Consider the following 27463-nt stretch of genomic DNA (forward strand, 5'->3'; position numbering starts at 1 on the left):
TTGTGCGTCGGAAACAATCTGTTAGACTGCATATATATAATTTGAGTTTGCAGTGGAATTTAGCTAGCTAAAAATAAAAAAATTGCCCAAAAAACCAACTCACTAATACAGCAGGTAATTTCCAATTTCAAGGCATCTTGCTGTGATTGTTCAATTTACTGTTTTGATGATGTGTTTCTTATTCAAATTATATTATTTAACTCAGCTGATCTAGCATTAGTAGTGAGTTAACACAAAAACAATCTTGAAAAAAAATAAAGAATAGGAACCCAATATATTTTTTTACATATTATAACAATACATATATCCCAAAATTTCATAAGAAATATTTATGTCAATAGGCATTGTATTCCATTACCTGGGATTAGTTGATATACTCAAGAAGAAGTATAACAATAGTTTAAAACTATCATTTGATCGAAGAGACTTATTTAACTAGAGATGCACTTTTAAATAAAATCTACAAATTTCTAATTGGACATGAGCAAAATAAAAAGATAGATAATATATGCCAGGTGGCGTGACAGTCTGTAGCTTGCTGTTAAAAAAGATGGTGAATGCTCAGAAGGATTTTCAGAGCGCCCTCTTTGTGAGTAACATCATTAAGTTATTTTTATTAAATAATATCATTATTCAAGGTAGTGATAGGGATTCCGGCACTTTTTAGAGAACCAGCTCTTTCGGTTAGGCTCACTAAAAAAGCCAACCCATTCAGCTCTCTAACGACTCTTCAGATTTTTTTGTTGCTTTAATAAATATATTGCAATTTCAGAGGCGTCCGCAGGGTGTGGGCTTGAGATACTGTATCCCCCCCCCAAAGAAATATATATATAATCCTGCGGACGCCACTGACACAGGATCATATTTTCCAAAAAAAAATATCTCTGCAGCATAATTTCACCCCAAGTTTTCCATTATTTCTAATGGAAAACATTGATTCATAACTCAATTGTTGCATCGTTTCTTGGCTTTCCTTCTAGAAAGAATTAGCATCGAGTTCCGGGTTACTAAATGGTCCCTAAAAGCAATATAAAACAAACAAACTATACGAATAGTAATCATAATAACAATTGGATTGTTCAAAAATGCGATAGGAATGTATGTGTGAGTAATATAGAAAAATAACTTGATAGCTAATTGTAAATTCCAATTCTATATTATAGTTTTAATACTAAACTATTTATGTGTATGTATCGTAAAATATGTCATAGTAGGATCTTATTTAATAAGAAAAAACAACTTTCCTTACTATTATTATTTGATGATAATGATTATAATCTCAATCATTTCAGCATGTTATTATATAGATATAATTAATCTTAAGAAAGATTAAGTAAGTGTTAATTTATAAATAAATATATTAATATCATAAAGATGAATACGCTAAGTTATCACATCTGGAGCATTCACGCCCATGTTAGATATTTACATGAGGAGCAATTAATGATTGACGATTGCTCACTGACACGTACATAAACTACAACCCATATTATTCTTTCTTCTCGTATCTAAATGATGATGCTAGCTTCCTCAAATCGCAGAGTTGACGGCTGATCTTCTACATATATTAAATTACAAAGAGGATGTACATATGTATCAATAGTATAAAAAAGAGTGAGGAACACTCGACATGATCGAAATATCAAAAACGTGGTTAGACGCGTATGTTCCAGGAGACGAAACAATTCCACCAGGATTAGTGTTGGGGCCCCACAAAAGAAAGGTGCTAGTGACGCCACTGGTTAGGACGTATAATATAGGTGTGCTCGTCTAAAACTGAACACTCCATTAAATTTTACGCCATGCACATATTCGTGATTTTATTGAGTTGAAACCGGTTTATACTTTGAGGGAAGGGTCTTGACTAGTTATAAACAAAACTCCAGCAAAATCTAAATAGAAACAGTGAAACAACAGCCGATAATATGGAGAGACGTCGAGTCGCAATTTTGGAACTTTCCGCTTGGGGAAAAACTCCCACTGAAATTGCCAAGGTTCTTAACTGCAGCCGTACCACCGTTTACAGCGTGGTAGACAAAGGGACTCCTGAGGCGACACAAGATCTAAGTCAAGGCCTCGAAGTTCGGACAAAATGGTTGCTGCCGTGAAAAAGTATGTCAAGGACAAGAGAGGCAAAGTCACTGTCAGCCGCCTCTCCAGGGAGTTCAACGTCAGCAGAAGGACCATGGATCGGCTAGTTTAGAAAGATCTTGGCCTTAAGGTCTACAAGAGAACCCCTCGTCAAGCTCTCAAGCCTGTAGACAAGGAAAAACGCCTCGCAAGGTCGAAGATTCTTCTCAACAAGCTTAAGAAAAAGCCGCCTCACTCGCTTGATTGTTCGCCGCTTGACTTCGCAGTGTTTGGGCGTTTAAAGGGGATGTTGTCTGGAGTATAATACAAGTCCAAGGACCATCTGAAGTATGCCCTCAAGAATGCCTGATCCAACCTCGACCAGAGCTTCATCGCCAAGTTATGCAGCAAGTTCCGGTCCAGGCTGGAGTTGGTAGTGGAGAACATAGGCGGCCATATTGAATAGACATGTGTCTAAGACTCATCTTTCATGTTAAATAAATTAATTCGTCGACCACTTTAAAAATTACAGAATTATTTAACTATTTTTTAAAATTTCAGAGTGTTCAGTTTTAGACGCGCACACATGTACTTGATGAAGATAGAACGTATGATATTCGTTTGATCGAATATTATACGTTTTAGCTATACAAATTCTGTGACGTCGTTAGTAAACTATGTTATTTCAGCTGTTGTAGTTACCATTATAAAAGACCGATAAGGACCCGTCCAAGGACTGACAAATTTTATTAGGACCGACTGATAAGACTGCAGTCTTTTATTCTACAGATCCAACACTAGCCAAGAAATGATTGCAAAAGAGATATCATCGCTTTTTAATATATCGTATATTCATATGGAGAAATAACCCCTTGATCCAGATTCAAACGAAGAAATAAAATAACCATTTATAGGTGAATTAATGACACAAAAGATGTAGGCGGATTATAGTTTAATTGTTTTAATATTTTTGTGAAGCATGTTTTTCGAAAAGGAACATCAAAAACTTGTTGATTAATATAAATAATTATTACAGTGACCGCATAAACGGCTGTTGGGACAATCAAATCATAAAACATTTCCACAAATTGAAAATCACCTAATCAATGACCATGAAGAGCCATCCTTCCTTAGTTGTTGTATAAGTACATTTCATCTTGTCCCCATTTGCTCCCCATTCTAGAGTAGTTAGCTGAGGAAAGAAGGATATAAATTATAATATGATGTTTTAGTCCTTATCAGACGTGATTCCTTTACTCAGTTAATATGTATATAATATTTGAATGATGATAAACATTATAATGGACTGTAAGGGATATAAAAATGTATTTAAGTTAGTCAGTAATGGGCTAATAAAAACTTGAATCCTCTCAAATCAAGCAATTAAATCCCTTTGTTTCATCATAATTCTTGGTACCCTGCTACTACTTAGTTATATGAATACAACATTATATTATCTAGATACTGTATCAATGTATGTAACTAATGGAAAATGAGTAATAACACGTCGATCGTTCAGCTGGAGGGTCTATCTTGAAAGGCCGTAAATTTGACATACACGATGTTACAGTTCCATAAAATAAATTCAATAAAAGGACATATCTGTTTCATGATGATGAAAAAGCCCACATAGGTGATAGAAGACCAGGATGCAATTTTTATTATTAAAAGAACTAGTTCAATAATCGTAAAATATATACGAAATAAATACATGTTAATTTATTTATTAAAGTTAATGTAAAATTATATTCAGAACGAGACGGAACAGGTTGTGTTCTATAAATTAATATGTATCTTTTATAAAAATATAAAGGTAGCCACTAGCTAGGTATAATAATGTAATGATTTCCTTATCTTTTTATAATATATATCTATATAAATGGGGTATATATATATATATATAAACATTAATCTAATAAAAAATCGTTAATAATAATCTTTATCAGTAAAATTCCCTTTTACTACGATTAGAATTGAAATCCCTTTGACAAAAAAAAAATATAATTATTATATTTTTCTAAAGGTTTTTAACCCATGTTTTTGTACACCATGACTTTTTATCCTTTTCATTCTCCTCAATATGTTTTCTACTCAGTCATAATAATTGTTGAACGAACTAGAGCTGTTGTTTTTCTTATTTTTTAAAATAATAATATAGGAGAGGTCAATCATAAATAAAAACATCCTCTTTCGTTATGGGTTCAAATCATTCCCTAACTCCCCTCTGTTCAGATTTCATAGGCAACATCCTGTCCCAAACCCTTTTGATTTTTTAGCATGGTCAACAACAAAAGAAAGAGGGAGAAAAAAAAGGACACATTGAGTCAGGTGGTTCCAGGTATCATCTACGTACTATCTTATTATTAAAGTTATTATAACCCCTCTTACTTTGTAAAAATATATAAAGTTGGTATTTGCCTCCAGGATCAGTTTGATTTGAAGTTTGAAAAAAAAGATGAGAGATGTATCTCTATTCAGGTGGAAAAGGAGGGGAAAAAGAAGAAGAGGTGGTCCTTAACCTGATGGTGGTGGTGATGGAGTAGTCAGTCTATGTAGTAGTTGTACAACCAATGGGCTCAAATATGGGCGCGCGCGCCGGTTTTTTTTCCTTTTCTCTGTGTGTTCTAATCCATCGCGTTTTTTTTATTGAATTTTTTTATTGTTTAGTAGTTAGTGTTATTTTAGAAGGTGACGAGGGTGGACTCTGTGACGGATTTTGTCTATACAAAAAAAGATCTCCTCAATATCCGAATTACCTATTTAGTGAGGAATATATTAATATTATATTATATACATACTACAAGTTACAACTCGTGGACTCCGTCATCGGAGAGTGATGTGTGTGATATTATAAGAATAATTACTATGAAGTGATCTTCCTTTCCATTCAGTTATATACGATAGTGATCCCTGTTGTAATATTATCAATATTATTTCCTATGCGTCCATCAATAATTCGATAGACGGAGTGTAGTTTCGTTACAACATTTCTAGATAATAATAGCTAACTATGGAGCGACCCGTATTCCTTCTTTTGTTCCTAGCTCTGTTGTCCTCCTGGGATACCGCAGCCGGCTTTAAATCCTGTTCACCAACACCCTGTAAAAATGGTGGTCAATGTATTTCCGTGGACTCCCAATCCGCCAAGTGCAGGTAATAAAGAAGTCTTTTTTCAGCAGAAACAGAAGTCCATCATCGGACATTCCTTTTATCTAGCGCGTTGAAATTACTCTTATGTATGGAGCTAAAAGGCCTTCAAGTCTTAGAGTTGTGATTTATATGTTACGTTTTAACTTTTATTATATGTGGCAAAGAACGAACCAGAAAGGAAATGAATCCGTGGGAAAGAGTCTTATAGTGTAATTAAGTCTATGTACATATTACTAGTAGAGGGTTCTAAAACGATGTTTTTGTTGTTTTTTGGTCATTATTTCGACGTTGCTACACGCTTCGTGTTGTATCGTGGGATAGATGTGTACTATATATTGTCATTCATATGGAATAGATAGATTTACTTGGAATCTTTATGTCTTTCAAAATTATTAGAATACTAATAATAATTATGATTCATGATGGTCAAAAGGACTAACGAAGGAGCCTCTGATCGGCTCACTTGTCACATGAATCTACCTTCATTTTTTAATATGGATATCTATATATAATATTTATGTATTTTTATAGATATAATATAATACATGTTGATATTTTATTTTATATTTTAATTCACAGATGCAAAAAAAAACCAACAATTTTTTTTATTTAATGTACCTACTCCTAATAATTGAAATTCCAACATTTGAAACCATTGTAATGTTCCTCCATTAAAGAAAACCGACAATTTATCTATATATTTATATATATATTAGTGGACATTATAAGATACATATTATTAACACGATTTAAAGACGACATTTGACACTTTTCAAGAGACCATTTCTGAAAAGAGTATTCTGTCTAGTAATTAGTAATAGTACTCCCATAGTTGTTTACCTTTATTATTATATATTAGATTGATAAAATAAGGGAAACGATTGTAGTGCCAAGGCACAGCTGATTCTCACAGGGTATTTTTTTTCGGGAAATCATTATGATTTTTAGTACTTATGGATTGAACATATTAGGTCTATCAATGTATAGCACACGTGTCAGTCAGGAGAAGAAGTACATCTCTTTAAAACCGTTAAAAACTTATGACATAGGACCAATGCATCTGCCCCCTTCCTTTCTTGGAAGCATATGGATTCTTTTATTATTTAAAGATACTTTTTGAATAGGGACAGCTGAGGCTCATTCTTTATAATTTCTGCGCTTTAACGGAGCGTCAATATTAATTATAGTTATAATAATATGAGGACAATTCCTGGTTTTAATTAATAAATAAACAGTTTCGTAATCACAAATTCGTATTGGGGAAAGGAGGGCTGATTTGAGTGATTATACGATTAATATGGACTACTACTACGGAAAATATTATTGACCCCTTTGCTCCGCTGTGATAACAACCCGGATAAATACATTAATTAGATCATTGAATCCCATCTGGTCCTTCAAAACCTCTACTTCTCCTGACCTATGACTGAGATACAATCCTTGGTATAAAAAATAGAAGTAATGTCATGTAAAAGTGATATGCTCTTTAAACAGAATAGAGAAGAAAACGACCGTTTGAAAGTCGAGTCGGAACACAGTCATATACATACAGAAAAAATAAGTAACAATGAAGTGGCAGATGTGCTCTCTCTCTCTCTAGTACTAGTTGTAGATCGCTTTTATTTTTGCTTCCATTTCCAACGAATTTTACTGTTCTTATAATAGGTCGCGTGAAGGAGGGAAGGAAGTGTGTTGCTTCATTCCCGAATTTCTTTTTGAAATATAATATATATTAAAAGAAACACCAAAATATCGCTAAATCTCCCTTCCCCCTCATCTAAATTATATAAAAAGAATTTTATAGCCATGTATATTTTTTACATGGGTCAATGATAATATCTTATATTTTTGATAATGCATTTTAAGATGATGATGGGTTTGCGGGATGCAAGTTTTTTTTTTTGTAAGTTGAGAAAATGGCAAGTAAGGAGTTATTTTTTTCTGTGGATATTTTCTTTCTTTTTCTATATATGTATGTTATATAGATGTTTTTTTTTCGCTGATTATGTGGGAACCTGATGTTGGAATTGGTCTCACGATTTTTGAGTTACAAGTTTTTATTATTTTTTTTTATAAAAAAAATAATCCTACTACCAGTGAACGCGTACGCTCTTCCCCCCTCGCGCGCACTCTCTCGACCCTCTTACAAGGTTTTCATGTTTTGTTTATTTTCTATATAATATTAATACTTAAAGTATTTTACCAATGCTGCTTTTGTTCTAATGGGGATATTAATAACAATATTAATTAGTAAAAATGTTTTTAAATTATAGTAATGATCAATTCCTTTCTTTGGTGGTACTTCTATAGCATAATAATGAAATGACTAATCAGAGTCCCTCTTATTCTAAATAAATAAATACGAATTATATAGTACATCTGCTTCTCGATTGTAAACACATCGAAAAGAATTAAACATATAATATAATATATGGTACATATTGTATATGTTTGTCGTACGAGAACAAATTCTGATTTTGGTTTGTTCTATATCGATCATATACTATATATATTACGAATAAACTGAGACACACTCAATGTTAGACCCCTTTTCCCCCACATATCATTATTGATTCATAATAGCTAGTCAATCAAATACTCCGTATATATTTATGATATTTATTCCAGATGTCCTACCGAATATGTGGGCGAATACTGTCAACTCAAAAACCCTTGTAATCCCGGCGTATGTCAAAATGGAGGGACCTGCGAAGTAGAAATGAGTCCGGATCGAAAACCAACTTTCAAATGTATTTGTCCTGTCGGATACAAAGAAAGTTTATGCGAGGTGGAAGAGGCTTTTAATGCATGCAAGAATCTACCTTGTCATCATGGAGGGACTTGTCTTCTCACATCCTTGACAGAGTTCTCTTGTATTTGTCCTGTTGGCTGGAGAGGTAAATATTTGTTGTTAATTACTTATGACTTACATATATAAGTAACTAAATAACTATCAAATTACATCTTGGAAGTTGTTTTTTTATGTTTTTGTAAATTACCAATTTGCTCATTATTTCCTGTGGCAGTTTTATTGCCTTTATAGTATCATCTTTATATATATTTATTGAAGGTAAATATAAATACAAGGTTAGACCATCATGTAGTCAGGCTTGCTAGAATTTTCAATCTGATGTATTGTACCGACTGCTTGGCAAGACAAGCAAATTTTCACAAAACACGCAACCACTCATAGTCTATGACGTCAATATTAAAAGTGCGGTGGATGCCGAGCATCAGTCGAACACACGTTATGGTGTAACCTTGTATTTCAATTAACCTTGGCTTTATTATTAATCTACCATAACCTTTTTTTTTTTTGGAAGGGGTTTAGAGGCAATTTACCCCTACAATCGCTTTTACCCAGATTTTACACTCTATAATATATTGCATTTCATAAAATAATTATATTAGCATTACCGATCGTCCTCTTTTTATATCCTATCTGGAGGCTTTTTTTAATGACGACTTTCAATCAACCTTAAGTAAAAAAAGTCAATTTAAAACTAAAGAAAGAACCAAATTAAAAAAAAAAAAAAACGAAGTATTTAACAAGAATCAAATTTAATATTATTTTATTCTTAAATGTTACTCATGTCAGAATATAAGTTCTATCATTCCTCCCTAAAACCCATCCTGTTCAGGCCACTTGTCCTTTTTTCTTTTCTTTTTTGAAATCAAAAGATGGTCACCCTAATGATATATTATTTAACTAATTTGTACTCCTTAAAATGTACAAAAAAATAATACCAGGTTAAGAAACCCCACCATGCCTATAACAATATAAACTAATACTCCTTATCTTTTCTTTATTATTTAGGACGAAATTGCACTGAGACTGATTATTGCGTGAACAATCCTTGCGTTCATGGTGTTTGTGAATCCACTCGGACAAGCTTCGTTTGTACCTGTGATCCCGGCTATGAGGGGTCTCTTTGTGAAAAAGATATCAATGAGTGCCGTATCTATAACAACCCTTGCGAAGAGGGAAACTGTGTGAATACAGACGGCGACTATAAGTAAGATCCATAATTGCATTTTGATAGAATTACATAAATAAGTGTAGAATGATATTTTTTTTTCTCACTCTGTTGCATGAATGTGAATGTCTGTATATTAGTTTCAAATTACAATTTTTAATTTGTTATGTTCAAAAAGATAAAGAAATATTCAAACTTTGAAATGAAGAAAGATATAAAGGAGGACTCAGTTGTTTTTCCATAGTTTTGTGTCGACTTGAGTCGAGTAAAACAAAACCTAATTGTAGTTCAGTCTTTAAAGATTGACTCAAGTAAATAAATTAGAGGAACCTCATTATAAATGTTGATTGATTAGAAAAATCACATGGAGAGACAGGAGGGTCAGAAATCTCAAAACAACATTTGATGTTGTGAGTTTTAGTGAAAAAAATCACTAAGTCAGTTGGCTCAGTAATAAACTAGAATGAGCACTCAGTGGAGTATAAACCCTCCACTTAAAATCAAGTTGAGTTATGTATCTCACTTTTTCCTAAGTTATGGCTGATCATGCATTTTTACCTCCACCAACGAATTGCTCCTGTTTGTAAGCTAGTCACCAGGATTACGACAAAAGTTACAGATAGATTTCGATAAGATTATATGTGGTCACAGTTAGAGGCATAATTTTTCTGATTAATTTTGAAAGGTCAAAGGCGTAACACAAAACGTAAAAAAAAAGACATGATCGACCATAAGTTTAAAACAAATTGAGATACATCACTTAATTTGATTTTAGGAGAGGTTTTGTCCTCTACCGAGTGTCCATTCTGGTTTACGTTATGTATTACTTGACCTCTCAAAATTGAATGGCCTCTTACTGTGACCATATATAATCTTCATATCAAGTTCGATCAAAATGGATTTGTATAAATTTTGCCGTATTCTTGAGGACGAACTAACAAACAAACAGAGGTAAAAACATAAGCTCCGCTCAACGGCGTTGGCGGAGTTAAATATGAAGTCGAACCTTTTTTTTTTAAAAACATTTTGAGTCTTGGATTAATACATACATACGTAATAAATTTGATCCATCACCAAAACATGATTAATTTACTTTCTACGTACGTCCATGTTAACATAAATGCGCATGGAATATCCATGCCATGTATTAAGGCATCTTTTGTCTCTCTCATGATGATTGGATAATGGTTGTACAAATGTATCTCTTTCACGTCATATATATTTATTTATAAGAATATGTTTATCAGTGAGTGTGGTAAGACGTGCATGCAATTCTAATTTTTATCTCATTATCAGGTCATTCAAGTTTGATTTATTATTGTATATATTTAAAAAAAAGCCTATACACAGTCTTTTTAATATTTGTGAAGTTTCCAGGGGGGGCTGACATACCTATGGAATGAATATATGTGGTGCGTTAACATGAAAATAAATCTTGATTAAAAAGCAAGAAAAGGAGAAAATCTCTTCATCCTTTTACTTCATACGATGGCGTGGTTAGTCCCCTTTTTTGGCGTATGGGGCTTGAGCCCCTCAAAAGTTTCTGAAACTCTCCAAAAAGTTGTATCATATTGAATATATATTTATAACTCTGTTTTTGTTGTTATTGCACATGGAATTCAAAATGGTCGAACAGATACATCAATTAATTTAGGTTTTTGAGCGAAATAAAAAACCTACTTTTCCTTCTCTCTTTCTGTATCTTGCTCCTTTTCTTCTCCCTCTTTATCTTTCTACATCCCTCTTTTCTATGTCTATTTTCTTCCAACTTCATTCTTTGTTTCTATTTACCCCTATCCAGCCCTGCAACGCGAGCACTAGTTTATATATATATATAATAAATCTAATTATATTACGGTGTTTATAAATAATTTTTGGCTTTATAGACAAATTCGTTTCAATGAAAGGTTTACTATTCCAATTTGTGGGATGAATTAAGATACCCAATCATTTTAGTTATAGTTTGAAACTTTTATTTGATAAAGACAAAAGATTGATTAGGAAATCAGTCCTTGGACCAATCTAACACTAGCCATTTACAAAAAAAGAAGAAAAGATGACTTGGTTATCAAATTTATTTTCTAATAAACCTTCACCGATCAAGAACGATTTTTTTGTATAAACTGAATTTTACTTCCGCGATACTGGTACTAAATCAATCTTGTTTGGTCTTACAAAAATTATAATAACGGTATCCGACCAGTCTAGGATTTCCAGACCGAATCCAAACACTAGTAATAACTAATAATGAGATGAAAATACTGCTTGCTCCTTTGTATTTAGATACGTATTTTTTAATGATTCATTAGTTTTTTTAAAAGTTTGCATGCATAAATATAAAGAGGAATAATATTAATTAACTTTTTTTTTTAAATAAAAAAATGAACAATTGTATTTTCTCCCTACATTTCAATGCTTCATTTTGTAAGACATGATTCTATTACTTGAATTGCTCATGGTGTGAGTATATGTATTCAAATATCATCCTAATATTCTCTTGCTATACTTAATATTTTCGTATTTACAATTCTTTTTTTTTCTTTTTTAGATGTATGTGCAATCCGGGATTCACTGGAAAGAACTGTGAGACACAATACTATCCCTGTTCACCTAATCCTTGTGAGTATGGTGGTCGCTGTACAAAAGTTGGCGACTATGAATATGAATGCACGTGTCCAAAAGGTAAGAGTAGTTGTTATGGTCAGGGAGTGGGGTTATTTGTTTTACATAGGAGTACACATTCGTGGAGATATGATGTGAATCCTTTTTCATAGACTTGTATATGCATGTCACAGTAGAGATTGAAATCCAGTAGAATCGGGGATTTTCATAGTAGAGATCAGGATCATAATCTGTCCTTTCCCAGGAGAATCAATAATTCAACTATTAGAGATTACCAACCTATTCTCTAATTACAAATTTTACTGAGGTAGATAGTAGCATTGAATATTTGAAGAGGTTACTTGTTTTCGAAAATATGACGCCAAGTCATATACATATATATATTGTGATGGAGCGAAAAGGTTCTTTTTTTTTGTCGTCGTTGTTGTTGTTGATAAGAATAAACTATGATTGTTATTAGTTTTTGGTAGCGTGGGAAAGGCTCAAGTTTTGTTTTGTCATTTATCATCATATATGTATATATACGAAGAAAAAAAACCGGTGGACGAAGCTTGAATCTCTTATAAATGTGGCCTGTCAACACAAAATCAAGCAATATTGATTCTTCGAAAAATTCAAGACTAATTTACATTTATGCTTTTGGGGGAATTATCGTCGATTTCTATGAACAAATTATTCTCATTTGTATAGGGATCTTCTAATCAAATAAAGGTTCTAAACTATAGCTTGAAGTCTACACTCATCCCAAGAATTTAAAAAATAAACCTATAATTGAATCAAATACGCCATAAATAAAATATTGGACTGTATGTATATATGTAGTTTAAAAAAACCTTTTTAGATAAAATTTGAAAAAATATTTTTCTTAGAAAAAAATTGAAAAATTACTTTTTTTTGAAATTTTTTTTTTCCAATATTAAACTTTATAGCAAAATAATTCGAAAATCTATTGCCCAAGCTATCTTTTTTAAGAAAATAAATCTATAAAAAAATTAACTCCTATTTTCATTCTCACTAAAAAAAAGTTCTAGCAAAAAGCAAAAATTCTTTAATTTGGTGGGACTTCCCTGGAGTATATAATTTCTAAATATGTAACTGACATACCGGAAATGTATTCTATAGTAATTTTGCAAAACATGAGGTAGTAAAAAAATAAATAAGAATTCATGAGAATGGAATCATCAAGTGAGATGAAGAGTGGAATTAAATATCGTTTACTCCACTAAAATACTTATATAGGATATAATTATAAATATAGACAGTCGTACTCATTTTGTGGTTTTTTGGTAGTAGTTCCTTTTTGTTTTTCTTCACTACATCTTAATATATTATGGAGAGAGCTTTATGTATATGTCCATCCGTTAAAGTCTATTTCTCCTTGAAAATAGTATAATGGACTAAAATGGATTAGTTTAGATGGTTAAAATATAATATTTCTCATGTCCATAGGTTTCAAAGGGAGGAGATGTGAGATAAACTTGGATGACTGTGGACGTCATTTATGTGAAAATAATGCTACGTGTGTGGATGGAGTTAATAACTATTCCTGCAAATGCCCTCCTGAATACACAGGGATCTATTGTACTAAAGACGTAAATGAATGTGAACTAAAAGATAATCCCTGTCAAAACGGCGCCACTTGTACAAATGAAGACGGTGGATACTCTTGTATCTGTGTTAACGGATATGCGGGCAAAAACTGTGAGACGGATGTAGATGACTGCGCTCTAAGACCCTGTCTAAATGGAGGAACCTGCCATGATCGTGTGAGTGACTATGACTGTGAATGTCCAGTCGGGAAAACTGGACTTCTTTGTCATTTGGATGACCTTTGTGTTAATAATCCCTGTAATGGGGAAGCCATTTGTGAAACCTCCATGGTGAGTGGGAACTATGCCTGTAGTTGTCCAAAGGGGCGAACTGGGCCTAAATGTGATGAGGACATCGATGAGTGTGCTGAAGGTAAAAAAATTATCCCTAGGTTGTAAACATATACCTATATATCTCATTTTTCATATTAGGATCGCCCTGTGAACATGAAGGAACATGCGTTAACACACCAGGTTCTTTCCGTTGCGATTGTAAAAAAGGGTTTAAGGGTCTTCGCTGTGAGGAAAATATCAATGAGTGTGATACAAGTCCTTGTATTAACCATGGAACTTGTATTGATGAACGAGGTGGATATAGATGCATTTGCATGCCTGGTAAGATTCAATTGTATTTTTATTATCCATTCACAACATTAGGATTGAATGTTAAATATATATATATATATATAATGTATATTATTATAGAACGGATCAAAATTATATTTTTTTTTTTGGTGGATCGGAGTTGTTTACTATCCCCTAGCTCGCGTTTACAGAACAAATAGATATTTAATCCTCTTTTTAAATAAATATATATATTTTTTAAATACAAAAAAAAAATATATATATATCAAGAAACCACCTGCTCAATTTTCTCACAAACTTGTTCAGGATCTCTCCTTTATCACTCAAAAAGGGCATGATTGACCTAAAAATGCATTGGTCGTAATTGTGTTTCCCCTCTACGTATTTTATATATAATGTAGAATTTTTCCATCTCCTTTCATGTTATCTTTAAACATATCTCTTTCTTTATTAGTCTTGCATACAAAACATAAGAAATAGCTCTTTGAACCCATGTATGTAGTTATATGAGTGTGTAAAAAGAACAGGTAAGAACTCAGTGGCGGCAGCAGCAGCGAGCAAAATTGTACATATTGAAGATGGTCGACCATTAATAAAAATAACATGAAAGAAATTAGTGATAACACGATGTTGTCTAAAAGTTATGAGGCAATATTGTTGTTATGTGATGAGCGCATATGTAGGTTAAATCTACTCAAAAGAGAGGGATCCCCCAATCAGTAGTTCTGAATTAAGCGCCATTTTGACTTTGATTAATATGTACCAATAGGTGGTGATTAATAATATATATATATTATGTAGGCCTTTTAAGTAATAAAGAAGAGGATAATATGTATTCCATTCCATCACGAAATGCTACATATGCTGCCGGGGATAAAGGTTCTTACTGCCTGTTATACTATTCCCACGAAGGAGTTTATTGTGTGTGTCTGACAATCAGTACCTGGATATTATCTACAGGTCAAATATTTTATTTGCAAAAATAAAATATCCGATTGCCAATGCACAAATTATTATTATTTGATCATTTCTTCGTATTTTTTATTGTTATTATTTTTCCTTCTTCATATAATGGATGTATCTATTTACCCTAAATGGTTAATGCAATTTATCAGTCTTCTTCTTTGTAAATTGAATTTAATCTCCATTTATGGGATATATTTATTAGTAAAGAAGGAAATGCTTTTTATTATTTCTTTTTTGACATGAAAGCATTATTATTTTTCCCATGGAAATGATTTTATGAAGAGAGTTCAACCCACCCCCATGCTGGATTGATTGAAATCATATTTGCTGCTTTTTTACTCTCTTTTTTTTATATTGTAAATTGACTTTATGTCGTCAATATGGTTGTTGTTGTTGTTGATATCCATGAGTATGGCTCGAGGCAATTTTAACTATGTTTTTGTATTATACCCTCAGCTTACTAAACATTTTTCCTCCTTTAACAATAACAAAAAAAAAAATACTCATTTCATTTACTACTACCATGGTCTATTTTGTTATGTGCACCTACTCCCTTCTAACCTGTTGCTCTTTCTTACCTCTCTTTCTTTACTACCTAACAACCACTAAAAGAGTCACAAACACCATCTATCGCTCAGATAAAACAAAAATACACAGAACACCCCCGACTAGAGACGATTTTCCCCCTCTTATCTATTATATATTCAAAAAAATTCTACAATTATTATGAAAAAGAAAAAAAACGATAAGTACATTAGGGGAAGGGGGGTTGTTCTTCAACTTTTTTTATTAAATTTAGATCACGGCTAGTTCGAAAAAAAATGTGGTATGATAAAACAATAAACTTTTCAAAATTTCACTTTCCATCAATGCCATCATCTTTAGGTAGCATATCTAGTTCCAAGTTTGGAACGAGACGAAAGTTCTTTACTTCGTCAATGAAGATTAAAATATTCATCCTTATTTTGTATTGACTAATTATTTTAACTTATTAAAAATATTAATAAAGTTTTTTTTTCCTAAAGCTTCTCTATGGAGGAAAAAGTTAGAATAACAGGATAACTTTGAATTTTCTTTTCTGAAAATGTTAAAAAATGATGCACGCTATATGCGGATTATCAAATTGTTCCATTGGTGAATTTAAAAAAAAACTTTTTTAACACTTCTTACAGATATAAAAATGTATATCAAAATTATTTTATGAAAATATCTAAAAATGTCTTCTTATTAGTATCTATTTATACTAAGTAAATGGTTTTTATGTGGAGTGAAAAGGCAAAGTAGAACTTTGCCTCATTGCACTATGGTTTGTCGTTGAGTCTTGAGGTAGATTTTTAATGGAGTATTGGGGAAAGAGGCAAAGTAGAACAATGAAATTATAATAAATAAAATCCACGAAAAACGATATAAACAAAAGGGCAATAAGGTATAGTTCTACTTTGCACGTTACTCTACCATAAATCGACCTAATGTATTTTTCTTAATTTGATCCTGATGTCTGACCTAAAGATGAACTTGTAGTAATATACAATTTTGCTTAAGTAATTTTCATACCATATCACAACTTTTCTGCAACACTGATAATCGAAATTCGAAAAAAATTGAAAAACAAAACCGCCCTAATGTACATAGTTATGATATCTACGTATGAATTTTTGTATATGCTTCAAAGCGTTTGTTTCCCACGTTTTTCTTCTTCTTTCTTCCATATATATATATATATATATATATAACTTAAAAGCGTTCTTACTAACATACGTATACACACTCGGCTTATATAGCTACAATATATAGTATATGTTTGATTTTTTTATTCTTCATTTTTTGTGATACAAAGAAACCGGAGAAAAATAAAAGTTGAAGAATATGCGATGAGGATCTATGAATTTTTTTTACTATCAAGTTTTACATAATAATTATGTGTTGATGATACCCCTTGACTCTTGGGGGGTGTTGCAATGACTTCTTTACTACAAAAAACCCTAATTTTTTCCCTTAATAGGATATGGGGGAGATAATTGTGAATTGGATGAGGATGAATGTAAATCCTTTCCTTGTCAAAATGGAGGGATTTGTACTGACGATGTAAACAATTATAAATGCCAATGTGTTGAAGGCTTTACTGGAGTTAATTGTGAAAAAAATATAAATGACTGTGAAAGATATCCTTGTCTCAACGGTGGAACTTGTCGTAATTCAATCATTGCATATAAATGTGATTGTCTCCCTGGATTTGAAGGTAGGATGATATTTATTTTAATTTTTACTTATTAAGAGTGATCGTAACCATATTATTAAATCTTTTATAGGTTTGAATTGCGAACGTAACAAAAATGATTGTAAGGGCGAACCTTGCAAGAACGGCGAATGCTTTGATGGTACGGATGCCTTTACATGTAAATGTTATCCTGGATATACTGGCCAGCTCTGTGAACATGAAATTGATCAATGCGAACCAAGCCCCTGCAAACATGGTGGACGCTGTGAAAGACATGCAAATGGTTTTAAGTGCAATTGTCCTTTGGGAACATGGGGACAACGTTGTGAAGAACAAAAAAATGAATGCTACTCAAATCCCTGTTATAATGGCAAATGTGAGGATGGATTTGGTATATACACTTGTATATGTGATCCTGGTTTTTCGGGCGTGAATTGTGAAACTCCCATCAATGAATGCAAAAGTTCTCCATGTGAGAACAATGGTTTGTGTATTGATCTTATCGCCGGATATAAATGTGATTGCCCAAGTGGATACTATGGCCCTAGATGTACATCAGATGTAAATGAATGCAGTCCGGATCCATGTCTCAATGGTGCTACCTGCGAAAATGAGTTTAATGACTATGTATGTCGCTGTCAACCTGGGTATGAAGGTAAAAGGTGTGAATATGAAGTTAATGAGTGTAAATCCAATCCATGTCAACACGGTGGGAAATGCCTCACACATTTCAATTCTTATTCATGCATCTGTCCATCAGGATTCACTGGAAATAATTGTGAATCCAACATTGACGATTGTCGACTTTTCCCTTGCAAAAATAGTGGTCTTTGTATTGACCAAGTCGATGGCTTCAAATGTATTTGCTCTGCTCCATACACGGGGAAAACTTGTGAAAGTGAAATGAATCCATGCAATGAACATTCATGTGCTGCCAACGGAGCAGTCTGCAAACCTACCCCAGACTACAAGGATTATTTTTGTAGTTGCCCACTCGGATTTAAGGGAAGATATTGCTCAGTGGATATTGATGAATGTCTGACTTACCCATGCCATAATGGAGCTTCTTGTGTAAACACCGAGGGAAGTTATGAGTGTAAATGTGAAGAGGGCTTTGAAGGAAGAGACTGTCTACTCAACATTGATGATTGTGCTTCCTCTCCCTGTGTTAATGGAGGAACATGTCTTGATGAAACTGCTGGATTCAAATGTCTTTGTGTAGATGGTTTTGGTGGAAATTTATGTGAAGAAGATATCAACGAATGTGCCTCAAATCCCTGTAAAAACGGCGCTATTTGTCATGAATATGTGAATTCATATACTTGTGAGTGCAAAATTGGCTTTTCAGGAACAAATTGTCAAACAAATGATGAGGACTGTACAGCTTCCTCCTGTATGAATGGTGGAAAATGTATCGATGGAGTCAATAATTACACTTGTGTATGTCCTAGAGGCTATTCCGGAAGAAATTGTCAGACTCGAATTAATCCATGCGATAAGAATCCTTGTCAAAATAATGGTACATGCGTTGATGGAGGATACAATGATTACTCTTGTCATTGTTCTTCGGGTTGGACTGGTAGAAATTGTGATAGACTAGTTGATTGGTGTCAACAAGGAGCATCTCCTTGTGAAAATGGACGTTGCTATCAAAGTGGTACTTCCTACAATTGTGTTTGCGAGGACGGTTGGACTGGAAAAGTCTGTGATGTTCGTAAGGTGTCTTGTCGTATTGCAGCCAAACTTCGAAGTGTAGATGTGTCTGACCTATGTCTCAACGGTGGAAGATGTAGGGATGAATGGAATAGTCATGTTTGTGAATGTCAAGATGGTTTTTATGGTAGTTACTGCCAATACAAGAAAGACGAATGTGTCTCTTCTCCATGTCAGAATGGCGCTTCGTGTAAGAGTATGATTGGTACATACTCATGCCAATGCTTAAGAGGATTTCAAGGACATAATTGTGAATTTAATATTGATGAATGTGATCCCAATCCGTGTCAAAATGAAGGAGTTTGTCATGACCTAATTGATGGTTTTCAATGCACATGTCCTTACGGTACTGTTGGAAAGCTATGTGAATTCAATATTAATGAATGTTTAGAGGGCACGTGTCATCATGGGGGTACTTGTATTGATAAAATTGGAGGATATGAATGTCAATGTCGACCTGGATTTGTGGGACAGAGATGTGAAGGCGATATCAATGAATGTTTGACGAGTAGGTGTTCTCCTTATGGAACTCAGGATTGCATACAACTTACTAATGCTTATAAATGTCAATGTAAGCCAGACTACATGGGGAAATATTGTGAGACTAAGAAAAATTTCTGTGAGAGTAGCCCTTGTGAGAATGGGGGTGGATGTACCAACTTGATAGATGGGAGTGGCCATAAATGTTCTTGTCTCTATGGGTACTCTGGACAAAATTGTGAATTCTATGGCAGTGTGTGCCAAAGTAATCCATGTCGTCATGGAGGAACATGTTTGGAACATTCTGGGGGTGGATTTACTTGTGTCTGTCCTCCTGGCACCACTGGATCCTTTTGTGAACAAGACACACGAAATGAGTGCGCATATAATCCTTGTCAGAAAGGATACTGCATTGATAAAATCGGCGACTATGATTGTTTTTGCAATCCACGCTTTGTTGGCAAAAACTGTGATATATCTGACCCTTCAAGTCCTGGAGGTATTTATTTCCAAGGTATAGCGGAAGAAATTGACCTAAGAACAGAGAAGATAAAGTGCCTTCAAAATGGTTGTCAAACCAAAGCTGGTAATAATATTTGTGAAAAAGAGTGCAATACATATGCATGCGATTTTGATGGTGGAGACTGTCGTCTTGGAATTAATCTCTGGATGAATTGCAACGCCACTGTTGGTAAAGAGCAAAAGCGATGTTGGGAAGTATTTCAAAATGACTACTGTAATGAGGAATGTAATAATAGAGATTGTCTCTTCGACGGAAGAGACTGTGATGGAGATCGCACAAGCTGTAATTCCAACTATGATGTCTACTGTACTGATCATTATGCCAATGGAAGATGTGATGAAAGCTGTAATAATGAGGCCTGCGGTTGGGATGGACTTGACTGTGAGCCTCCATCTGAAATTCACAGAATAATACCTGGGTCGTTCTATGTTGTGCTACATATGACTCTTGAGGCCTTCAATTCTAATATTCGCAAAAGGTTTGAGCGTTATTTGTCTCTTGAATTAGGAACCAACTTTCGTATTAAGAAAGATTTAGAGACAGACGAAGAAATGATTTATAACTTTAATCCTGCTCTACTCTCGGGAAAGTTCTCTAATCACGCCTTTGATAGCACTCCCTTCAATCAAGGGAACTCGAGCATCATTGTATACTTAGAGATTGATAATGTGAAGTGCGTTCTTGAAGAAAGGGATAATTGTATTGGTGATGCCACAGGATATGCAAATCATTTTAGTGCAGTTTTTAGTGATAATAAGTTAAGAGAACCATGGGGTATTGCTCAAGTAGGAGCAAGTGGCAGTGGACGGGGAAGTGGATCGGGTTCTGGAAGTGGAAATTCTAATGTTACTTATTCAGTTATCGGGATAATGATCGTTCTAATTGTTCTTGCCATTGGAATTGTGACACAAAAGAATAAAAAACGTAAAGGTGGAATCACATGGTTTCCTGATGGATTCTTTACAAACAATAATCATGCTTCTAGTTCAAAATCTCATGCACAAGAAATGTTTCCTAGTTATGGCTCTGGAGTGCACAAGTTTGAAGTTCCTCATCACCATTTTTCTCAAAAGGATTATCCTATTGACGGTTGGTCGGATGATGGAGATATGTCTGAGCATCATCCGTCCAAGCGTCAAAAAAGAACAGAATACTCATCTGGCCAAACGGTTGTCACCGACTACGAAGAGGATCACAATGGGGACCAACGTACATGGACAAAACAACATCTCAACGCTGCAGATATTAAAAATCCTGATTTGATGGGGGCCCTCACACCTCCCCAAGGAGAAGTTATAAAACAAGAGCAAATGACAAATGACCCTGATGTTCGTGGTCCAATGGGAATGACACCTCTAATGATTGCTTCATTTAGAGGAGGAGGACTTGATACGGGTGTAGATCCTGAAAATGTTGATGAAGATGGAGATGGTTCTCCTGCAATTATAGCGGATTTAATTAACCAAGGAGCTAATTTAACATCTCAAATGGATAAGTCTGGTGAGAGCCCTCTTCATTTAGCCGCAAGATACGCTCGAGCTGATGCTGCTAAAAAATTGCTTGATGCTGGAGCTGATGCAAATGCTGAGGACTTTACAGGTCGTAGTCCACTTCATGCGGCAATCGCTGCTGATGCTCAAGGTGTTTTCCAAATTCTTCTCCGAAATAGAGCAACAAATTTGAATGCAAAGGCTTATGATGGAACGACACCTCTCATACTTGCAGCAAGACTGGCTATTGAAGGAATGGTTGAGGATCTAATTAACGCTGAAGCAGATATTAATGCCTCTGATGATAATGGTAAAACTGCACTTCATTGGGCATCGGCTGTCAATAATGTTGAGGCTGTGAATGTTCTATTAGCCAATGGTGCAAATAGGGATGCTCAAGATGCCAAAGATGAAACTCCACTGTTCTTATCGGCACGTGAAGGATCCTATCAGGCTGCTAGAGTTTTACTGGATCATTGTGCAAATAGGGATATTCAAGATCATATGGATCGGCTTCCTCTCACTATAGCTCGTGAGAAACTTCATCATGACATTGTCACCCTTCTTGAAGAGCATATTCCACCAGCTCCTCAAATGAACAAATCCCCTCAGTTTAACCCTCAATTACTGGGCTCTCCACCAATGATGGGACATCATGTTCCTGGAAAGCGAGGTCCAAACAAGAGAAAAGCCAAGGATGACTTTGGAAATAATACTCTCCCCCGACAGCCTCATCAAAGAAAACCTTCAGTTAAAAAATCAACAAAAAAATCCATAGCTGAATTAGACATTCTTTTGACTCCTGAGGGTGGGTTCAAGGAAGAGCCTAAATTTTCCCCTTTAGCTGGGAGTCACCCTAATTTAGATGAATTATTCAAGCAGCAGCACCTTCGACATCATCAAGTACAGGGAACAGCGCATCCTCCAAGCTATGAAGCAGCTTTGCTTGGACGCTCAATGCACGCTCTTCAAGGCGGTATGCCTGGACAATCAAATTTAGAATCTCAATACAACAACAGTGGCAACAATGGTGGCGGTGGCTTTCCTCCTCCTCCTCAACAGCAACAACTCCATTCCAGACAGCAATCCATGCCTGTCTCGATCAACTCCTACAATAATCAAACGCCACCTCATGTTAATCTGAGTCCCTCACATGTACCCGGGGTAATGAGTCCCCCACACTCTGTGCAATCAAGTACGAACATGTCACCTCCACAACAAGCAATATTGAATAGTATTGGCAACAATAACAACAATCCATCCCCTGTCAAATCATCTCGGAACAACGTTAATCTTCCAACAAGTCCCACTCACTTTGCTGCTCTCCGTGGTGCAGCGGCTGCTCCACGACAACAGTCATTTGATTTCTCAAGTACATCTACACAGCAACTACAACAAAACGAAATGTTGATGCATCATCATTTAACTCAGCAGCAACAACAGGTGCAGCAACAACAACAACCTCCTTCTCAACGTTTTTATTATTCACAGCATCAAGGAATGACGACCCCAAGTCCAGACTCTCCTGGAATTACTCTTTCTCCCCAATCAGAATGGTCTTCTGAAGGGAATAATGACGTTCATTCTCCACCTTCCTCTTCATACCCTCAGCAGTATCTTACACTTCAACAACAGCAACAAGTCCAACAAGCTGTACAATCTCAGCAAGGTGTGATTCGCTCTGATGGAGTCTTGATATAATAATACTTTAGCAACTAACAACACATCAAAAATAGACTTATTATTGCCATTTTCAAAAAGGATTTGTGATCCCTCCATTCTATGTAAATTATATTTGAATGTGTTGTGTGTGTTGGAGATCAATCAGTGATGAGAGGAGAGGGATGTTGTTAACATATATTTGTTTTAAGGACTACAGATTAAGAATTAACAACCAAACCTCCTTACTCTCAATAATTAGATTTTTTTATATATTTTTTCATAATATACAAACATTTATAATAATTTTTTTACTAGTATTTTTTATATATCATTGTATTATATATTTATATGTTAATTCCCTGTATCTCATTCGTTATAAACTCAAAATTCATTTTATGTTAAGAAATATTAAAGAACAAAAACGTGAAGGAAAAATATATATACTTATTATTCCGATCTCAATTTTTAATTATTTTTTTTGAAAAAAAAAAGAAGAAAAAAAGCCAGCAATATCTGTACAACGACGACGGCTTAATTATTTTTATAAACTGTCCTTACATGATCATTTGTAAACCATTTTTTAAAACAAAGCGAAATAGAAAAAATACTATGTTTAATATATGTTTAGAATACTTAGTCGACTTCAACTCTGTTGTCTTCCAGAAGTCGTTTGTACACTGTTAATGATATAATATTTCTCTCAAATTTTTGTATTACTATTTTAAGTGATAATAATATTATAACTTTATAATTTATATTTATTTGTGTTAAGTAATTATTATTAAACAATCTGAGACTCTATTGTTTGGTTTATTATTCTATCAATTGGTTTAAAAAAAACACATTATTTTGTTACTGAAGTTCAAGGGATTGTTGATGGTAAAATAGTAAATTAACAAACAAAAAATGCATCACTAAATAGAATGGAATGAAAGGTTACTTAAGTTAGTTTCCACATTTTTTGTCCGTGTACTTTCGTATACAACGTGGAATGGACACCTTATTTTTAAGAATTTACTAGAAATAATTATTTTTAATTGGTTAGTTCACGACCAACAAATTTACTATGTCTTCTGTTATCAACTATCGATTTTCTAGCTTTTCCCCATATCTGGGTTCATCAGTTGAAAGTTATAGGCTATAGAGCATTTACACGTGACGTCAGCATTGTTAATAGGGGGCCAATACAACCAAGATTTATAGCAATGAATGTTGCGTCTGTCAAAATGGGATCAATAAATAAATGGATTTGACCTTTAAACTGGTGTCCGGTACTTTCACCTTAAACTATTTTCCCCCAATATATAAATAAATGAGGTTTATACGGCGCTATTGGGGAAGATTTATGGGCACTTTGAATTTTTAAATTCAAATATGTAGTGTTTATACAATAAAAATCAGTGATTTGTGGTTTTCTGTTGGAATAAAGAGGGTATAAAATTTCAAACCATACTAGAGACAAAATAATAAGAAAAATAAAATAATATGACGGCTTTTCAAACGAAAGAAGTGCTTATCACAAGGAAAGTCTCCTTTATCAATTATTGTTTTACATCATGGATTATTATTACGAACAAGCATAATATGAGACAATAGCTGTGATTTACACTTTGTTATGATCCATAATTTCTGAGAAGAAGAGGCCGCGGGCGGATAATTATCACCCAACCTTTGAGTGATTTCCCGAATCCTTTCAGTGGTTTGCCTCACTTCAGCCAACCGCCACTTCTTCTGACACATTCTGGATCACAACGAAGTGGAAATCACTGTTCTTGCTTCATAAGAACCATTCAATATTTTTTGAATAAATAAATATTATATATTTTGATTTATAAATTCAAAGGGATCATCAATTTCAATAAAAATAAACATAATTTATATATTAAGGGAAAATATCCTTGGTCAAAATGTCTTCAAAGCAAAAGTACCAAGCGCCCTTTATCCCCTGTCAAAACTTTATCACTCTATTGTCCAGTTTTATTGTATATCTGATTGAAAACGTTTCTTGTTTGTTGGAGTGAACCATAACGCATGTACGACATATGTTTGACTTCCCCCACGCTTTTAATATTGACGTCATACTATATGAGTGATTGCGTTTTTTGTCAAAATCTGTTTTTCCTGTCCAGCAGTCGGTACTTTAAATTGAAAATTAAAGCAATAGTAATATCATAAACTATGAATGGTTGCGTGTTTGTCAAAATCTGTTTTTCTTGCCCAGTAGTCGGTACGATACATCAAATTGAAAGTTCTAGCAAGCCCGATTACATTATGGTCTAACCCAAGGTTAACAGAAATACAAAGTTAGACCATAATGTAATCAGGCTTGCTAGAATTTTCAATTTGATGTCTCGTACCGACTACTGGTCAAGAAAAACAAATTTTTAAAAATACCACAGAACTTCTATAATTTTGGAATAAACCAATGTACGGTATCTTATTCTTAAGAAAAATGCATATTATAAATTTCAAACAAAAAAATAAAAAGGTTCATTTACGTATACAGTACACGCATGATAAATGAGGAAACTCACCTTTAGGTTATAACTTATTAGTATGTATGTACATTTATACACATAATGTGAGCCCATTTTCAATCTCACAAGTATAATTATTTTGATATATCCCTTGATATATACAGAGTGTACAATCTTAATTAATTAGTAATGGATTTATGACGTTCATATACGAGTTTGTTTGAGTACTAATCACACATAACATTCTACGTCTAAGAGACGTGAGTTCATTTAGTTTTAGAGGAGTTATTACAATAAGCAGCTCTCTTGTGCATCCAGTCTCTGGGATTGCGATGATTAAAGAGCGGAATTTCATTTTCAGTAGTCCTATTGTTGTCGTCCTCCCCATAAGAACCACTATGAGGATCACTATATACACCAGAAGTCGTCGTAGGGGAAGAATACATATGATTGTTCCTATAGGCAAACCGGATATCGTTATATGAGTTGTACATATATTTACTCCTCTTGACTTCCCCTTCTTCCGGTAAAAGGGAAGTCATTTCCAATCCTCATCTGTTCTTAGGTCCTTCCAACTTCCAGGTCTCATAAGTGTCCCACTCCATGCCGTCATGAGGAAGTTTTGACTTCATAAAAGGATTAATTAGTATTACTTTCCAATTTTCTCCAAAAACCTCCTTCAGGTTTTGAATGGCCCCAATATTGTAGGTATTGATTTTTCGATTATTCTCGAATGTTGTTCGTCCTCGTAGGACAAGATGAGCATGATAAATGAGAAGAACACCAGTTAAAAGCAGGGCTGCAGTATGTACACTCCAAAAAAAAATGTAGAATTGTAGCCAGGAGAAATCAAGTCCAGTGATGAGCATGACAAGAGGGAAGACAAACTTGAAGATTTGTGCCCAAGTTAAGTTCCCTGATTCATCCAGGAGGATCTGTTGGTGTAGAAATGATGTGTTAAAGTAAGTGCAGTAGGCCACAGAAATAAACATGTAGAAAAGAAAGAGACAAAAGTAGCGGTGGTTCCGGTGGCCCACGCAGTAACCCACAAACATACAATGATGTTCTCGTTTTAAGATACAAGTATTGCAGACGGAACAGTGGAAGGATCTATAAATATGAATATCCATACATATAAGTAATAATTTTGTATCTCTCTTTACCTTGGAGGTGTGACGGCCTCACATGCAGCACAGAAATTCCATTTCTTTCGAATGACTGTAGGAAGAACCACGAAGCGAGTAGAAGTATCGATGAGCCATAGTCCCAGAAAATTACCAAGAAGATTCATAAGTATGAAAATCCCCAATAGATTATGGATATAGAACATGACGGAGCTCTGTGAGTACAAAGAAGGAACCACAATGAGGGTTTCATAGAAATAACTGCATGGGATCATAAAGGAAACGAAAAGGAAGGCCCCAATATCGGAGACTTGACGAGGGAACAAATGGTTACGACGGAACCGGACCATTGTCATATTGATCGTCTGCAGTTGTTTGAAATAAGGGAAATAATGCAACTGAAAAGAATAAGTGTTGTGTATGGAAGGGAAGAGGCTGTTTTTGTTGTCTTGCTCTTTCAGTTTTCATGTCTAAGATAGGCTACGGGGAAAGGAAAGCCAGTCGACTAACTTTCTATTCTTTTCATTCCTCCATTCATACTACTCTATCAAAAAATAGTAATGCATTTTCTATAATAATAGACTACATTTAAAGATAAAATAAAACATTACCTAACAGGTTAAATGTTCCGGACAGTCTTTTTCTTTCAGATGCAGTAAATAACTCATTAGGGGAAGAAGATAATTAAATTAAAGTATACTTAAAATTATATATATGTTGTACTCAATTTTAAAAAAAGCAACATAAATACATGATATTATATACTAGCCTGAACCTAGGGATATGAGAGGGCGTAGGGTGTAAGAAAAATGGGGTT

The 27463-nt window shown here is 34.1% G+C and overlaps 2 protein-coding genes across 4 annotated transcripts; one reads left to right on the plus strand and one right to left on the minus strand.

Moving 5' to 3' along the window:
• Positions 1–4615: 4615 nt before the first annotated feature.
• N (neurogenic locus Notch protein) lies at positions 4616–23846 on the plus strand. Of its 2 annotated transcripts, XM_040718263.2 has the most exons (8): positions 4616–5223; positions 7849–8117; positions 9038–9236; positions 11746–11879; positions 13269–13781; positions 13841–14023; positions 16962–17198; positions 17269–23846. In XM_040718263.2, exons 1-8 carry the CDS (start codon positions 5081–5083, stop codon positions 23082–23084), a joined length of 7494 nt encoding a protein of 2497 aa, XP_040574197.1. In that variant the 5' UTR covers positions 4616–5080; the 3' UTR covers positions 23085–23846. The 2 variants fall into 2 exon arrangements, with proteins under 2 accessions (XP_040574197.1, XP_040574198.1); XM_040718264.2 differs by lacking the exons at positions 4616–5223; positions 7849–8117; positions 9038–9236 and adding an exon at positions 11607–11657.
• LOC121123145 (probable palmitoyltransferase ZDHHC24) lies at positions 23835–27098 on the minus strand. 2 transcript variants are annotated; one of them, XR_005865917.2, is made up of 3 exons: positions 26686–27098; positions 25580–26632; positions 23835–25183 (listed from the first exon to the last, which is right to left on the minus strand). XR_005865917.2 is itself a non-coding variant. In XM_040718265.2 (2 exons), exons 1-2 carry the CDS (start codon positions 27000–27002, stop codon positions 26074–26076), a joined length of 876 nt encoding a protein of 291 aa, XP_040574199.1. In that variant the 5' UTR covers positions 27003–27098; the 3' UTR covers positions 23835–26073. The 2 variants fall into 2 exon arrangements, 1 of the variants encoding a protein (XP_040574199.1); XM_040718265.2 differs by having other exon boundaries at positions 23835–26632.
• Positions 27099–27463: the final 365 nt, after the last annotated feature.

This window comes from Lepeophtheirus salmonis, chromosome 8 (genome assembly GCF_016086655.4).
Source record: "Lepeophtheirus salmonis chromosome 8, UVic_Lsal_1.4, whole genome shotgun sequence".
Lineage (NCBI taxonomy): Eukaryota > Metazoa > Arthropoda > Copepoda > Siphonostomatoida > Caligidae > Lepeophtheirus > Lepeophtheirus salmonis.

Excerpts from the sequence above, each read along its gene's own strand:
- N (XM_040718263.2), top strand. The coding sequence starts at position 5,081 with ATGGAGCGACCCGTATTCCTTCTTTTGTTCCTAGCTCTGTTGTCCTCC. Across the intron at positions 9,237-11,745 it reads AATACAGACGGCGACTATAA|ATGTATGTGCAATCCGGGAT; the intron begins GTAAGATCCATA and ends TTTCTTTTTTAG. Across the intron at positions 11,880-13,268 it reads TGAATGCACGTGTCCAAAAG|GTTTCAAAGGGAGGAGATGT; the intron begins GTAAGAGTAGTT and ends TCATGTCCATAG.
- LOC121123145 (XM_040718265.2), bottom strand. The coding sequence starts at position 27,002 with ATGACAATGGTCCGGTTCCGTCGTAACCATTTGTTCCCTCGTCAAGTC. Across the intron at positions 26,633-26,685 it reads GAGGCCGTCACACCTCCAAG|ATCCTTCCACTGTTCCGTCT; the intron begins GTAAAGAGAGAT and ends TCATATTTATAG.